General features: G+C 36.9%; 1 protein-coding gene across 1 annotated transcript in view; it reads right to left on the minus strand.

The window, feature by feature from the left end:
• Positions 1–1,161: 1,161 nt before the first annotated feature.
• cib2 (calcium and integrin binding family member 2) overlaps positions 1,162–17,311 on the minus strand; it is a 29,433-nt gene continuing 13,283 nt past the window's right edge. The window contains exons 3-6 of the mRNA XM_066701806.1: positions 12,008–12,119; positions 5,539–5,686; positions 4,439–4,634; positions 1,162–2,416 (exon numbers count right to left, since the gene is read on the minus strand). Coding sequence (XP_066557903.1) covers positions 2,395–2,416; positions 4,439–4,634; positions 5,539–5,686; positions 12,008–12,119 — 478 coding nt within the window. The 3' untranslated portion in view covers positions 1,162–2,394. The remainder of the gene's footprint in view (positions 2,417–4,438; positions 4,635–5,538; positions 5,687–12,007; positions 12,120–17,311) is intronic.

Below are 17,311 nucleotides of genomic sequence, written 5' to 3' on the forward strand. Positions count from 1 at the left end.
AGATTCTTAAAACAGGTGCCCAAAATACATTAAAAAAACACACAACCTACTCAACAACACCAAAATCAATACCTGATGGTGATTTTCCCCTGGGTAAATGGAGGGAATCTCTTGTGACTGATGAGTGGGTTGAAGTTTTGATTTAATCCAGGTCAAGCATTCAACTACAACCTTGAGAAACCATTTAATTAACCTCCAGTTAAGGTAAATCCCATTAAGAATGCATATATTAATACTCAATTAGATTAATTTAGGGTTGTAAAAACATTTCCTCACCTTTACCACTAAAGCTGCACAGTTTATGTGGTGCAATGAAAGCAGTGTCACTTAATCAGGCAAAATGGTCTTTATGATTATGTTATTTATGATTTAAAGTATGTTATTTCAGATTTAAACTTGGGGATCTTTCTAATTACAAAAGAGTCTAACTTACCTTACCAACAAGTGTTAACTCTCAATAAGAAGTGTGTGGTGTGCACACATACAGCAGGTTCAAAGAGGAAGTTCTTGTCTTGTTAATTTACATCCTTGGCGTAGTTAAAGGATTTCAGTTAGGAAGACAACATGTTCTTGCTAATGGATACTCCAAGATTAAGGGTATTTACAAAAGTGTCTTTTTCACTTGTTTGTATCAGTAATTAAACTTCCAATTTGCTTTGAATTTGAGCAATAATGGCTTGCCTAGAGGTTTCATGCAAATGTTAGTGTAACTGGAGAGTAGCAAACAGATGTAGTTGTAGGGATTCAAAAAAACAACAACCCAACCCTACCCTTTGTTTGCTTACATTTAGAAAACATGGGCAAATAACATTGAATTAAAATAAACTAATAAATCTACTCACTAGGCTGCTTCTGAAGAACAAATAAATATAGAATTATGCATCACTACATATCACATCAATCATTTTTCATTGTCCACATATAAGCTATGCAATCTCCTTCAATATGTCAGCTTACGTTTAAAAAACAGATTGTTTATACTAACATACACTAGCATTATCATCATCATAAAAACAGCAGCTGAAAAACCATCCAATGATGTTCCAATTGCAGTAATTTTCACATTGGTCATGATTACCAAATGCTTAGTTAGCAATTTACAATGGGATTGTGGGCATTTACTTTACAAACACCAAATAAATAAATATTGAGAGACACACATTGCTTTCAAAAGTAGATTCATTAAGTCATCAAGCAACAGAAATTCAATATTCAAAGTTTAGCCAAATGTTCTAGATTACATCAAATACTGAAAAAAGGTTTATAAGGACAGTAGACGCTAACATCTCAGTTGAACACAAAAATAAGTATCAAAGCATAACAAAAGATGACTAAGATCAGTGGCTGACTCGAGAGTGGATGCAGTGTAAATGATAGAGCCCTTCCTTCAACTGGAAAACAGTTATATATGATTGTCGTCATGCTCCAGGACTTCAACAGTACCGGAATTAAAATGACAAAGCGGTTTGCAGCAGGGAAACAGAATACAGTTGCATTCATGCATTTTATGGGAAAAGATTGCATAGCTGTTTAAAAAAAAACTGTCTTTTGTGTCCTTGGTGCCAGTGCTGTGCTTTTTGTTCTGTTCATTTTGTTTTCCTTGACGCACACCAGCCATCCTGGTCTTTATTTATTTATGTTGAATCACTACCCCCTTTTGGAGCGTAAAAGGCTCTCCCTTTGAAAAAAAAAAGAAGAGATTTGACTTCATATTTCCAATGTGCCAGACACACATTAAAAAAGAGAAAGCCCAACAGTTCAATCACGAAGATGTCAAAAGAAATCCGTAATTACTGTGATCCTGTAGGAGGTACTGCAATAACCCCAAATGTTTTTTTTTTTTTTTGCTTTGTTTTCAATTGTCCTTTTCTTTCTTTTCTTCTTCTTAGGAAATAAAAGCAGAATTTCCTTTACCATATAGTACTTAACAGAGCTGTGAACAGTCTATGAAAAAAGGCATGCATTTTTGTATTCTTTTCCTCTTAAAACTCAAAATAGCCCATGGCCTGTGCTTCCTGTAAAAACAACAACAAAAAATAAATTCAATAAAAATAAAATATTCAAGAATCCTGCAAAATCCAGCCCAGTATTTCCCTTTTTTTAACAGACATATCATTCAAGATACAAGTAAGACACAAGGAAATATCTCCTGACGTGGTGGACAGGCTCTGCACTGCATCGCAGAGACAGCAGTGGACAGGGTTTATTCATAGGGTCACTGGCGTGTGTTGTGGAGTGTTACGTCTGGTTTCTCAGTGGAGCACGTAGTGAGAGCCCGAGCATGGGGGGACCTCCCTGTCACTGTCCTACTGGACATCAGTGGTCCCAAACACCTGAGGGCAGGACACCCGGTGACATCATTGCTTTTTCTCTGCACATCCTCCCTGGATTTGCTCATATTCGTATGTGGAAGGTGCTGCAAATTAAAACAATTACAGAAATTAGAACTGATATCCATCCATTCACTTTCAATAACCACATCATCCAGTACAGGTTTAAGTGGAAACACTTAAAAACTGCTGTCTTTAATTGATCCCCAAGCACCCTGACAGAGCTTTGCCAAACATAATGGGCACAAATTGCACCAAACCAGGCTGCAAAGTTTGTAGAGACTTACCCAAAAAGACCTGCAGCTGTAATTGCTGCCAAAGGTGTTCCCATCAAATACTGAGTTGATGGTTTGGAATACTTATACAGTCAAACGTTTTTCAAATTTTTTGTATCATACACTTAAAAGTCTTCAGTTTGAGCATTCAAGTTTTTAATAAAAAATGAAGTTAAAAAAATGTGTATGTATGGCTACTGTATATTCGAAACCGCATACTACCCTACTACATACTGCACAAGTACACACTGCATGCTACATAATGATTTTCTGACTGGTAAGCAGTACAGTATGTGAATGTGAAGGATGATGGGATGCAGTATTCATTATCACAAGAAAATCTCATAGACCCAAAGCCTTATCATAGCACAGATAAATAAGTTCAGAAAGCAGATCCAGTCAGTCAGTGTGACCTCCTCTAAACACTATGTTGGAAAATAAAAAACAGACTCCTCTTATGTGATGAGACTCCTCTTGTTTCAAAGACAAAGTTTTGTTTTAATGAGAAGTTGTTGCCCCTGTGCACATGCAAGGATGTATTACACATCATAGAGATTGTCCTCTGTCAATAATGGCTGGCTCAGTAGCTATGACAGGTGATAGTTTAAGGAATTGGTATTAAAAAAGAATATCATAATGTCATAATTCGGTCACCATCAATCACCCTGGTTGCACATCTTAAGTGTTTCATTTCTTCCTGTTGTAAGGGATCTGGGCAGACTGATTCCCCAAGGCACTTTACACATTTCTTGGCTTTTCCATTGAAAAGCATTATATGCCACTCTGGCACCAACATGAGGTGAACTTGCCCTTAATGATTTACAAAGCAATTTCCTGCAAGAAAAATATAGCCAGTCTTGAAGAACAGATCACTTGCCGACTGCCAGAGCAGAGTGTTAATGCTCCCATTAAACTACAAGCACGCTTCTAATGATAACATTTTAGAGTGAAATTCAGTCCCCAAAATGTAATTTCCCCAAACACAGTGATTGAAAATGTCATTTAAGATTGGTTTGAAAAGTCAAGAGCAAAGTGGATGTTTAGAACTGTATTGAAGTATTGCAGTGGAGCCTATATGTTAATTGTTATCAGAGTGGCACAGATGTGTAGTTTTAGCAATAATTCCAATTAAAACTGGGGATTAGGGAATGGACATACCATAAAATAGACTGTAAAGCACATCTGTGAAACTACAGATGTGACCATGTACAAAGCAGGTGTAAGTGAAACGCTGTGATATCATATGCAGTGTGAGAGGAGACAAAGTTAAAATACAAAATATATATTAGGTTTATATACACCATGTTGCCTGCGAACTTTGTATGTATTCTTTGTGTGTGATACATAGAAATGATTTCACAAATTGCTACAGTTAGAATTCTTTATGCTTTTTGGTTTTCACAGAAACGCTGCAAAAAATATTAAATGAAATGCAAGCTCAGTGTACAATTAACACTGCTGATGAGACCCAGAAGACGCAAGAGGCCTGTCTGAATACAAATGAGAATCCATCAGTATTTCCACAAATACGCCAAACAGAGCTATTTCAGCCTTGCCTTATAGAGCAGTAGAGTTCACTGTAGAGACACACAGCAAACAGAACCAGAATAACACATGACAGCTTTCTATACATTTTGCAGCCATAATCTGAGAACAGCTAGGCCATTACACACACCTAAGAAATAATGCCAGTACAGCTCCAAGCTGTACCAAAATGTTTCACATCTTATTACCAACATGTGATGCCCAGACTTTTACAAACCTTTCAAGCCGGTGTATTAAATCCTACATTACTATATAAATTTTGGGTATGAATCAGGCATCTGCAATTACCTTAAAAAGTCAGGAGCCCTGGAGATCATATTTTCAAAGTCTGCAAAGGCTAGCTTGCCGTCTCCATCCAGATCTGCTTCCTCGATCACTTTCTCACACACCAAATTCACCTCCTCAGCTGTGAGCTCCTCTCGTGTCAACTTATTCAGGGTTTTCTCCAAGTCCTCCTTGCAGATAAAATTGTCTGTGTTGAAATCTGGAGACAGATAGAAGGAGAAGGAGGAGAAGAAGAAGAAGAAGAAGAAGAAGAAGAAGAAGAAGAAGAAGAAGAAGAAGAAGAAGAATTTAAAAGAGGAAAGGTCTAAGCCTCTGAAGGCATTCATTTCACTTTAGTTCAGAGATAAGTGAATTTAATATGATAGCATACACCGATCAGCCATAACATTATGACCACTGACAGGTGAAGTGAATAACACTGATAATCTCGTTATCATGGCACCTGTCAGTGGGTGGGATATATTAGGCAGCAAGTGAACATTTTGTCCTCAAAGTTGATGTGTTAGAAGCAGGAAAAATGGGCAAGCGTAAGGATCTGAGCGATTTTGACAAGGGCCAAATTGTGATGGCTAGACAACTGGGTCAGAGCATCTCCAAAACTGCAGCTCTTGTGGGGTGTTCCCGGTCTGCAGTGGTCAGTACCTATCAAAAGTGGTCCAAGGAAGGAAACTGGCGACAGGGTCATGGGTGGCCAAGGCTCATTGATCACATGGGGAGCGAAGGCTGGCGAAGGCCCACCTCGCAACTTACAGGACTTAAAGGATCTGCTGCTAACGTCTTGGTGCCAGATACCACAGCACACCTTCAGAGGTCTAGTGGAGTCAATGCCACAATGGGACAGGGCTGTTTTGGTGGCAAAAGGGGGACCTAAACAATATTACGCAGGTGGTCATAATGTTATGGCTGATCGGTGTATAAAGACATTTATATTTTTACTTATACTATCATTTTATGCAGAGGATATAGGAAAATGAATGGTAATTATTTTAAATCTGTGAGATTTCATAATATGAAATACATATATGTGTGTGACTTAGTCATCAAACATAAAAACAGTTACAATTTACAGTTAAAAATACCAAACAATCACTGAGGTGACTTACCATATATTTTAAATGCATATATGGCCTTTAGCTCTCGAGGAGCCATTTCACTGAGAACTGAAAACATATCCACAAAATCATTGAAGCTGAGGTTGCCCTGCCCGTCTTCAGAGAATGACTCCACAATGCGGTCCTTAAAGGGATTCTCCTGTGAGGTAATAAATGTTAAAGCTGTTTTATACCCTTGCAACAATTATCAAGGAAATTAATAAGAAAGCTCAATGGCCTCTAGGAAATAGACAAACAGTACTATCTATCAGTGTAAAAAGAAAGACAAAAAGAGCATTTATGTTCATTTTACATTATACGAGCTTCACTGAATCAGTAACATGGCAATGATTATCAGGGAACAGAATAAGAGTCAACAGCCTCTGTGAATCGGATTTATCCATCAGTGTAAAACAGACTTAAGAAAACAAAACAACACCAACTGTCAGAGAGTGACTGCTTTACAGTACTAATAAACAAAAGCTGTGAAAAGTCTAGAGTTAACCACAGGCCTGGAAACCAACTCACAGACAATAAATTCAAGGAGTGCAATTAAACTAGCAGGTCATAAACATTCATCAGTTCAAGAAAATCAGAAATCAGAGCCGAGGAAGTGGATGGACATTTAAAAGATGCATTATACAGCATGATAATCAGGCTTATAAACAACAAAGACTGATGCAGACATAACACTTATAACTCCATTTGACAAGTGATCAAATATACCCATTTGTAAGAATCTATCAAGTTCATGTGAGTGATATTCAAAAAAACAAAAGTGGCAAAGCACTGAAAACAATGTGGTACAAACAATAACAAAATCCTGATGAGAAGATTGCAATTGTCTTAAATAATACAATACTATACTTATGTGTCTTGTACTGTCTTTTTCTATGTCATAGATGTTACTACATTGTGTTGAAATGAGTAAGATGAATCTGCTTTTCCCCAGCCTTCAGTTAAGGAGTTCAGATGGCAATTGTTCTTCTCTTTGTGGGTCCCCACCCAAAACTGCCATGAAGTTTTATGTCCCAGATGCTCAGCTCAACCGACACATCATGGAATTTATACTTCAGGTTAGATGAACACGAGAACCCTGTGGCCCAAGACTATTGAATTAATGTACAGCACGACAAAATAAGTGAGAATAAGCAAAATCTGTTCTCAGAAAAAGCTCATTTTTGCCCTCCAGGGCTAAATCAGAGGCCTGCAAGGAAATAAAAATGAACTGTCACACAGAACACATTTTCTGTCTTGACTAGGTGTTGGTGTTCAATGGATTTAATTTAAGACTGTAAAATCCCCTGCTTGATTTTGAAAATTATAAATTTTTAATTCAATACTGCATACAAATAATTCTGATGCAGTGTAAAAAATCTCATTTTAGCCCCTGTGGCCTCACACACAAAGCCACACTCACAGGCATGCACAGCAAGCACTTATGTCCAGTTTCACAGCAGGTAGGTAAGCAGCCATTGACTTATATTGTCAGGGTCACTAGTGCTTTGAATAACACCACTTCCCAAAAAGTTAATTAACACAGTATCTGTGTAGATGCAGCTTCTGCCTGATCTCTGTGTCTCATCAGTCATTGGGGTCACTGAGGATTGTTTAGGCTTCACCTTTCATAATCCTCCTTACAGTTTTATATGTAGGCCTGGTTATATTGTACAGCAGGTTTTATCAAGTGACAAACTGGTTTCAAAGGCCCAACACATTAGAAATCTGAAACTCTTTTATATATTTTGTAATAATTATTAATATTGACATATACCTCTCTATCAGTGTAAAAAGAGAGACAAAAAGAGCATTTATGTTCATTTTACATCTACTCAGATGCAAAATATTATTTATTCATATTAAGAGCAGCTGTTTAATATATATATATAATATATATATATATATATATATATATATATATATATATATATATATATATATACAGCTGTTTAATATATATACAGTACTGTGCAAAAGTTTTAGGCAGGTGTGAAAAAATGCTTTCAAAAATGGACATGTTTATAGATTATATTTATCAATTAATTAAATGCAAAGTGAGTGAACACAAGTCAAATCTACATCAAATCCATATTTGGTGTGACCACCCTTTGCCTTCAAAACATCATCAATTCTTCTAGGTACACTTGCTCACAGTTTTTGAAGGAACTCGGCAGGTAGGTTGGCCCAAACATCTTGGAGAACTAACCACAGTTCTTCTGTGGATTTAGGCAGCCTCAGTTGCTTCTCTCTCTTCATGTAATCCCAGACAGACTCGATGATGTTGAGATCAGGGCTCTGTGGGGGCCATACCATCACTTCCAGGACTCCTCGTTCTTCTTTATGCTAAAGGTAGTTCTTAATGACTGTCGCTGTATGTTTGGGGTATTTGTTCATGCTGCAGAATAAATTTGGGGCCAATCAGATGCCTCCCTGATGGTATTGCATGATGGATAAGTATCTGCCTGTACTTCTCAGCACTGAGGAGACCATTCATTCTGACCAAATCACCAACTCCATTTGCAGAAATGCAGCCCCAAACTTGCAAGGAACCTCCACTATGCTTCACTGTTGCCTGCAGACACTCATTCGTGTACCACTCTTCAGCCCTTCGGCAAAACAAACTGCCTTCTGCTACAGCCAAATATTTCCAATTCTGACTCATCAGTCCAGAGCACCTGCTGCCATTTTTCTGCACCCCAGTTCCATTGTTTTCGTGCATAGTTGAGTCGCTTGGCCTTGTTGCCACTTCAGAGGTATATTTTTTTGGTCTTCCATGAAGGCCACTTCTGACCAGACTTCTCTGGACAGTAGATGGGTGTACCAGGGTCCCACTGTTTTCTGCCAGTTAAAAGCTGATGGCACTGCTGGACATCTTCCGATTGCAAAGGGAAGTCAGCATGATGCGTCTTTCATCTGCTACAGTAAGTTTCCTGGGCCGACCACTGCGTCCTCAACGTTGCCTGTTTCTTTGCGCTTCTTCAAAAGAGCTTCGACAGCACATCTGGAAACCCCTGTCTGCCTTGCTGATGCAGTATAACTACCTTGTGTCTTGTTGCTGTGCTCAGTCTTGCCATGGTGTCTGACTTTTGACAGTAAACTGTCTTCTGCAACCTCACCTTGTTAGCGGAGTTTGGCTGTTCCTCACCCAGTTGTATTCCTCCTACACAGCTGTTTCTGTTTCAGTTAATGATTGTGTTTCAACCTACATATTTAATTGATGATCATTAGCACCTGTTTGGTATAATTGTTTAATCATACACCTGACTATATGCCTACAAAATCCCTGACTTTGTGCAAGTGTACCTAGAAGAATTGATGCTCAAAGGCAAAGGGTGGTTACACCACATATGGATTTGATTTCGATTTTTCTTCTGTTCACTCACTTTGCATTTAGTTAATTGATAAATATACTCTATTAACGTCTATTTTTGAAAACATTCTTACTTTACAGCATTTTTTCACACCTGCCTAAAACTTTTGCACAGTACTGTATATATATATATATATATATATATATATATATATATATATATATATATATATATACAAATACATATATTAAACAGCAGCTGTTAATATGAATACATAATATTTTGCATCTGAGGTATATGTCAATACTTGGTATCATATAAAATAAACAATAAGGATACTCTTGGCAGGGGTATGGAGGAGTATATCAGGATTTGATGCATGCGGTTTTAATTGGGACATTATATGGGAAAGTTTCCCAGTGATCCGGGCATGACTAGACTAACAAATGCTCCACTTATTATCTCCTGCAGATTTATGAATTAAGTCTTATTGCAGTTTGCCATCATTAATAATGTAATTGCCTCCGCACTACAAAAAATATGAATCCCTTCAGGGAAGTTTTGAAGCACCATTGCCTTTTGAAATATAAGCACCATACAGAACAGGCAGAAAATTACAGAAAACAGAAAAGTGAGCATTGTCAAGGAGTGTTAACTTTCAGCAGTTGACACCCAGGGAATATCATGCTCTTAAATGTAATCTCAAGTTTCTTTATGGCTCAGGTAAAATCTATTTTAACAACAAAGGAATTAGGCCTACAGTATGATATTCCAAGAGTATTAGGGTAGATTAGGAGTATTTGTCCTATTGGGCCTCAGGGGCTCTTAGAAATCATATGGATTGAAAGTGCATGTTTTGTGGAATGGGTGTATGTTATCTTTGTCTCTCCTGTGCTGGTCTTTAATTGTACTAGTGAGTGGGACAGCTTATTAACAAGCTATCCTCACAGCATTTTGATGTAAGAACCTGGAGAGATAATTGCAAATAAATGAATACATTGTAAGGAGGCCAGAACTGAAATCTTTCTGTGCCGGAATCGATAGTGTCTTCAACTGAGCAATCACTGCTTGTGGGTGATGGATCAGCGTTGTGTATCTAGTATTGTATTGATAGTCAAGACGGCTGAAGAATGTACCTGTGGAGACATCCTTCAGGCTGGAAGTACACAGACTGAAGTACTATGGTTTAACTTACAGCTTTCAAGTCACACTTGGAGGAGGTGGTCATAAAGCAACAAAGTAGCATGGATTTCTTGGACAAAACTAGGGAAATTGTGTCCATTGTTACACTTAATACATTTCCCTTTTCCCTTTGCATGGTTTAACCTGGTTTGTACTCAAAAGCTGAGTTTCAAGTTCTGAAAGTCTTATTTTGGAAGTACACATATATTTTAATGACAGCATACACGCACATGCTTTTCGATTTCAAATTCATTCAAAGTTGTTTAAACATTATATTAAAAAATATTATTTTCAGATGATTCTGGAAAGACCCATGATGAACTCAACACAGGCTTCTGATGAATTGGGAAGCCTTATCTTTTCATCGTTGTTGTGCTTATAAGATTCTGCGCCAGTCAGAGTGAGCTGCTACACAAACTAGGGAATGTCCTCTGGCATTGCACAGACTAGCATCACAACAGAATTAACACACCTTCCAACGTCATCCAACTAACCGCAATGTTTGGTAATTGGCAGGTATTAAATTGGACTCACCACATTAATTAACCAGGCCACAGAGTCTGGGGTATTCAAGGTAACTGAGAGGTGGCACTGGGAAAATTAATGTAAGTCCGCAATATATATATATATATATATATATATATATATATATATATATATATATATATATATATTTATTTTTAATTATTATTTTTATTATTTTTTTCATCCACCAGGCTTTCACTGAGAAGAGAAATAAAACAAAACAGTACATTGAAGTCAAAGCTGGTGTTTTGCACTGAATATTCCCCCTGGACAAGGTATATTTTGACATAAAAAAAAAAAAATCCTTGTCCAGTCTCCAGATACATCCTTGCAGAGTGGCTGCAGTCCTCTTTTTCTCTCCATTTCTGCCAGCCCCATGTTTGCAGCCCCGCTGCTGTAACCATGACAGATTGAGGCTGACTAATCACAAGCAAGGCTGATTCAGCGGATGTTCGGAGGCTATTTTCTGGCAGGGTTATTAAAGTGCTAATGAACGAACCACCACATGAATTTTCCCAGCTTTTCTTCCCCCACTCCTTAGCATGTTCACAAAGTGACATAAAAACTCAACATGTGAGACAGCCAACATGTTCTCTTCACCCCTACAGCGTTTGCGATACTATGACTGAAGCTGAAGTATCACTGCTGTGGTTTGGGCCAGGGGGAGTTCTGTTACATCTGAGAATGATTTGAAGGTGTGATGGGGAATTCAAGGAACATAGTTCTCTGTAATGCTTTTTTACGTGTCACAAAGAGGGTTGAACAGATATTCGATAATAAATCTTAAACTGATTCTCTGCAACATGCAAATCAAAGGTCAATAGATTCGCAATGCCCAATAAATAGTACCTACATAGCCAGATGAGATTAATGAGAAGAGTTTGATGAGTCAAGAGTTATAGGTTTATATTCACATTTTATGTGAAAGAGAGTCAAGGCACCACTATTGTATCTAGTGACTTTTGACTGATGTTACAGAATGTAATTTATGGGTGTTATTTTCAACACTCAAAATAAAATGCTACAGCTTTGAGCTATTCCTGAAAGAAATCATGACATAATGGTTTTCTAGAAATGTACAAAGGACTCGGTTCCTTGCTCAGCATTCCGTAAAAGGACAAAATTGAAACTTTCACACTACAGTTCAACAAGATAGGATCACAGTGCATGTGTTTTACCCTATATCTTAGTTAAGTGACATTCAGTTTTAAGTAATGAGAAGGCAAATTTAACCCCCTATCACACAAAGTGGAAAATACACTTCCTTAAATTGGCTGCATTCTATTACATGTGACAGATTGTGCACACAAAATGTTTTGCTTTAATGGCACAATTTCTTACAGAACAGAACTCAACTGCAATCATGTTTCTATATTGTCTGTCTACCACTACCAAAGCTACATATAATTTTTTTAATTGTTTAACAATTAATCGTTAACATGATGTATAAAGGTGGGCATTACCTTTAATTCAGGCATGTTTACTATGAGCTGTATAGGGAGTTTAACATCAGGGTCATTAGTGTAGTCCATTGGTACTAAATTAGGTGCCAGTTCGTGGTATCTTCCATGCAACCTACAACAGAGAAAGAAAAGATTCATTGAGATTTTTTCCCATTTAATTATATTGTTGACAGCTTTCTAAGCTATTCATGTTGAAAATATATATTTTGGTCCTCCATTCTCTACAGATTGCCAACAGGACTAGAAAAATCCTTTATTAAAATTGCATACATCCACAGTGATGAAAGCAAAGCACACAGATTAGATTAATGTAAAATAATATGCACGCAATTTAAAACAGAAAGACATGTATTTTAGTTTAAATTGTATGATAAAGAAAATATGAAAAACCTGGACAGTAAATTGGAACCATTAGCTTATTCAAAAATAATAACTAACTAACTAACTAAATAATTTAACTTTTAACAAATAAAAGTACCCTACTACATTTTTAAGGAGACAGAAGGTTAAATGTGATAAACCAACAGTTATTTGCTAGATGGATTAAGGTGAGCTAAGTAAAAAAAATATTCACTTTTTTTCTGGTTTCTCATTATACAGCGCAATCCGAATGACTTGGAATTCAATGAACAGAGATTGCTACATTTACCCAACCCTCTTATCTCCATCTCATGCAGATCATGATGGGATTTTGTTCCTCTTCAATTGAGCAGCTGTGTTGTAAAAGTAATTTCCATTGTGAGAGGTGCAATAGATTCCATGATAGAGATATTTGGCAACATTAATGACATTAGGCCCTTTTCAGTGGATGAAAAAGGATTCGGTAATTAAAATGAATTCATATATCTTCAAAGCTGCCTTTGGAATCAGATAGGAAATACGTTTTGGAAGGATCAAACAGGCAGCTCATTCATTTCATAAAATTAATAACTGCACTTTTTAAAAGTGATATTTACTGCATACATTTGTGTTAGTTTTTTTGCATCAATTCAATCTCAAAGTTTCTGGGATACCGAACTCAAAGCCAGTGTGAGCAGCTTTTAAAATGACTGCATACTGTGTTGCAATGACCTTTCTGAATAAGGAAGAAGGTACACGCACAAACATCGGTCACCATTTAAGTAGGCGGGATAATGCTTCTCAGTTGCTTACTTGGAGCTTATGAAAGACAATATCCTTTCAGCAGTTTTCTCAAGAGCCCTCTATTGTCATAAAAACACGATAGCAGTGTTGACAGAATCCTTGCACTGTACTGAAACACAGATTACCTTTAGTTATGCAGCAATCAATGACCCTCAAGGGAGGATTGACAGTAATGCTTTTTTTATCAGTAATGAAATAGGCAGGGGGGGAGTGACAAGGACACCTATGGATCAGTTCTACAGTAATATATGGTGGCACCTGTGCCTCATATCCCTACATCATAATCTGGGAGCCAAGACTCTGCAATTTCACATTGCTGCCACGCTCTGGTTCTTCCCTGAACACGGCCACGGTGACTCTATTTGTTGGCTGAAATAATTATTTATGTCAAGCATGAAAACTTGGCATTGAGGCATTCTGTTCCCCTCAATGTGAAAAACAAAATACCTGCCAGCTCATGAGCAAGAGAGGCAACAGGTGAACACCAACCCTGGACACAACTGAGCAAAGCTGATTGTACAGTGGTTTTCATACTGCCTGGAATAAATGCCAAAACAATGGTCTGACACTTTGTTCTTGCACTTTGACTTACTATGTTGGAGTAATGCAATACTACATTAGCAATGTGCAATTATTCCAATATACATCACAGGTGTTTTTGTACAGTTACAGTTACAGTTACAATAGCAGGCCAGTGTGTGTGAGTAGTCTGCAAACATTTTGTTTAACTATTGAAACAGGGGTCAGCTGGATCAAATCTATCCCAGTACTCACAGTCCCCTTTCGACCTGGCAGTATTAGTTAATTGGTTACCCATGTGCAGTTGCCATGACCGTATTACTAAAAGGACATCAGTCACTGGAGAACACTCCCACAGACAGAAAATCAAACACTGCTGTCAAATGCCAGGGTATAACCCGCTCTTCTCCAGACACATGTTTCAAAGATCATTTAAAAAAACAAAAACAAAAATACAGAAGCATTTAGAATTGTCAAAAACCTTTTTATCCTCACAATACTTAATTTAAAAATGTACTAGCAACTTCAATTATCCCTAGTCTCAAAAAAGATGGTTATTACCACTTAATATGGGAGGATTTCTACTACAAATGAGTTCTTTGTTTAGTTTATGCCATACTGATCTGGACTGTTAGAACAACTGTTAATCTGCTTGAAGCACCTATACACTCCCCTCACATAACAGTAATTTAGCAGTTTATTACAGCACTCCTGTAACTCTCTACATATATATGTTTCATTATGCTACTTACGTATACATTGCTAGAACTCCATATGTTTATTTGTGATTTCCCCAAAGCCCCCTTCCCTTTAGCTCATACCTAGGACTTCACAGTATCATGTCCACACTTGTTACCTATTTGAACTAGGATGTATGATTCGTATTTTATACTAACTTCCTTATGTAACCTGTAAGTTACACTGGATAAGGGCATCTGCCAATAAACAAACAAATGAACAAATAAATCAATAAATACATATTATTATAATAATAGAATCATGCTAATGAAACAAATATCTAAATCCTAACAGAGTAATGAACAAAAAAAAACATAATGTTCTATTTATACATGTTTTTGAGGTCTTTAAAATGAAATAGTGAAGTATTATCCAACAGCATACTTAATTCAATTCAGGTGTTAAAGATGCTAAACGTACCATATCAATGCCTATTCAAAATATGAAGAGTGATAAGAATTTCCCTTCTTAATTTTCTCACCCTTGGGATACAGTAAACCTCGATCAGCTGTGTAATTACACATGTGATTTCATAATGATCTGAGACGAATCCTTACTAACCTTGCATAACGGTGTCATGGCATTTGCTTGCACAGCTATGGAAAGAGCATCAGAATGTTTTATGTGATCCATAAAACTGAAGTCTCCATTAGTTTCCCTCGTTATTGTTTATCTCTTTTTCTGTTGACTACAGAGATAGTTATTAAAGTCTACCGTCCTAGTTCAATAGCCGACAGTAGGAAAGTGATTGTTAGGTGTGTGATAGCTTAGGCTTCATCTGGTAATGACCGTCAATAGAAATATGGCAGGAAAAACAGTGGTAGTTATTTTGAGTCAAATATTTCTGAATTTGCTCTCAATGAAGAAGGCATCAACCAACCCATGACCCTGGTTTCTTGATTTGAACAATAATAAATTCCAACACCTTCTAAGACCTTTGCAAAATTATAATGTCTAAATTACAATCAAGTGGAAAATATGTTTAAAATAAAGAAAAGAGCACAATAATTAAAGTGTTTTTGATTTTGCTCAGTTTTTCCCATAGTGTTATGCTGCTACACTGTGTAATTGTCTTATGTAATGTGATTTAGCACACAACTCAGAGACTTTGATTGCACTGACCGGAAGTGCACACCATTTGGCTAAGCAGAGTTTCTCTTTTAACAAAGAAGAGAAATTTTATCAAGTTCAACGCTGCGTAAAATGAAGTGGTCCCAGTGGTGAGCATTTCCTTGACATGATAAAGTTAATTTACAGTGGTGTTGGTCCGTGACAGTGTTTCACAGATGGATATATTTCAGGAATAATGAAAACTCTGCATGACACCGCACACTGAAGACAGGAGATAAAAGCCTGTAATGGCTCATTGATGAGGAATAAGTGGAGGGTTTAGTGGCCATTAGAACCTAATATATTAAACATCTCATTAACTTCAGAATTCCTTTTCAATGAATGCGCTTTTCTTAAAATTCTGTAGTAAAAGGAATCACATTGTCTAGGGCCAAGCTTTGATTGCATACAAGCAAGCTTGAGAAATGTAAGTTTTAGCATGTTGAAAGGTATCAGAGTACTCACTTCCCCATTTTTATTATAACTTAATGCCAAGGTAAACCATCTCCACCTATCTATTGCAATGCCACAAAGTGTCGGGCAACTTTCTTTTGTAGGGGCACCAGGAAAAATACTGTTTACTTTCATAGAACCTCTTAAATACTACAAAAATGTATGTGACCCAAGAAAATCAGGAATTTATTACTCAATAATAAAGTACTCAGTACACCGATCGCTGACTTCAATAGTATTACCTGTATGGTGTACAATGGTTAACTTACTAAAGCACTATAGGTTTGGCACTCAGTTGCTCACTGACAAATTACCTATTTAATGAGAAGAAAGAATGCCACTGCATTTCCGTGCAACTCCATCATTAAATCTGAAAACTCCAGCACTTCGACAAATCAGTTAATTAAGGGGAGAACAGCAGATAGCCCTACCACATTCATGCTGAAAAAATCTTAATGATGTTCTTCCTTTGCAAATGCACTTCCTGTTGTTAGTAGATCAGTGTGTAAGAACTGGCAAAACAATCTCAAAGCCACCACCATGGCTTGCAATACAATACATTTGTGACAATCAAAAACGTCTTCATCTGTCTATAACACTTTTTCTCTACTGCCAGTTTTACAAATATTTATAGAATCACTTCTATCAGAGACATATAAATAACTATCACATATCAAATATGACTATCAGATGTTTTATCCTGACCACCCTTTCAGATTTGAAACCACAACACTGTCACATTAAAGAAGAAACTAAATAAATAAATGGAAACTTTATTAAAGAGATTTCAATGTGAGGGTGAGCTGTGAGGAGAAATTTACAATGGTAGGGCCAAATAAGAATAGGGAAAGATAAGGGAAATTAGCATTTAAATGTGATCCTTAAATTTCCTTTAGTTAGGAGTCACTGAACAAAACACAATGCAGTAAACAGCAAACCTATCCTAAGCAGGGCCTAGCAGCCTTTGTGAGTTCGATATTGAAAAGGTTTCGCGGCAGATGTGTGGGCCCACTTGTACCTTCTATATTTTCCATTGCCTGCTGTTATATATTCTTAAGCTATAGCTCCATCTAACCTATATCTCATACTCCATTGCCCGATTTCAAGCAATGCAAACCAATGAAGAGTTGTATTCTGTTTCAGGACTGTGAATTTATTGTTAACCGTCTCTTCTACCGCCCAGGTTCCTATTTCGTGATTAGATAATGATTTTAGGCTCCATAAAATGTCTTTCTCTTTCATTGTATGTTTTTTTATTTCAACAATCCATAAAACATGATAATAAAAATAATGCAACGTATTTAAATAAAGCTTATGTTTTTTCCTCCACAATTAAATATG

Source organism: Amia ocellicauda, chromosome 4 (assembly GCF_036373705.1).
Source record: "Amia ocellicauda isolate fAmiCal2 chromosome 4, fAmiCal2.hap1, whole genome shotgun sequence".
In the NCBI taxonomy this organism is placed as follows: domain Eukaryota; kingdom Metazoa; phylum Chordata; class Actinopteri; order Amiiformes; family Amiidae; genus Amia; species Amia ocellicauda.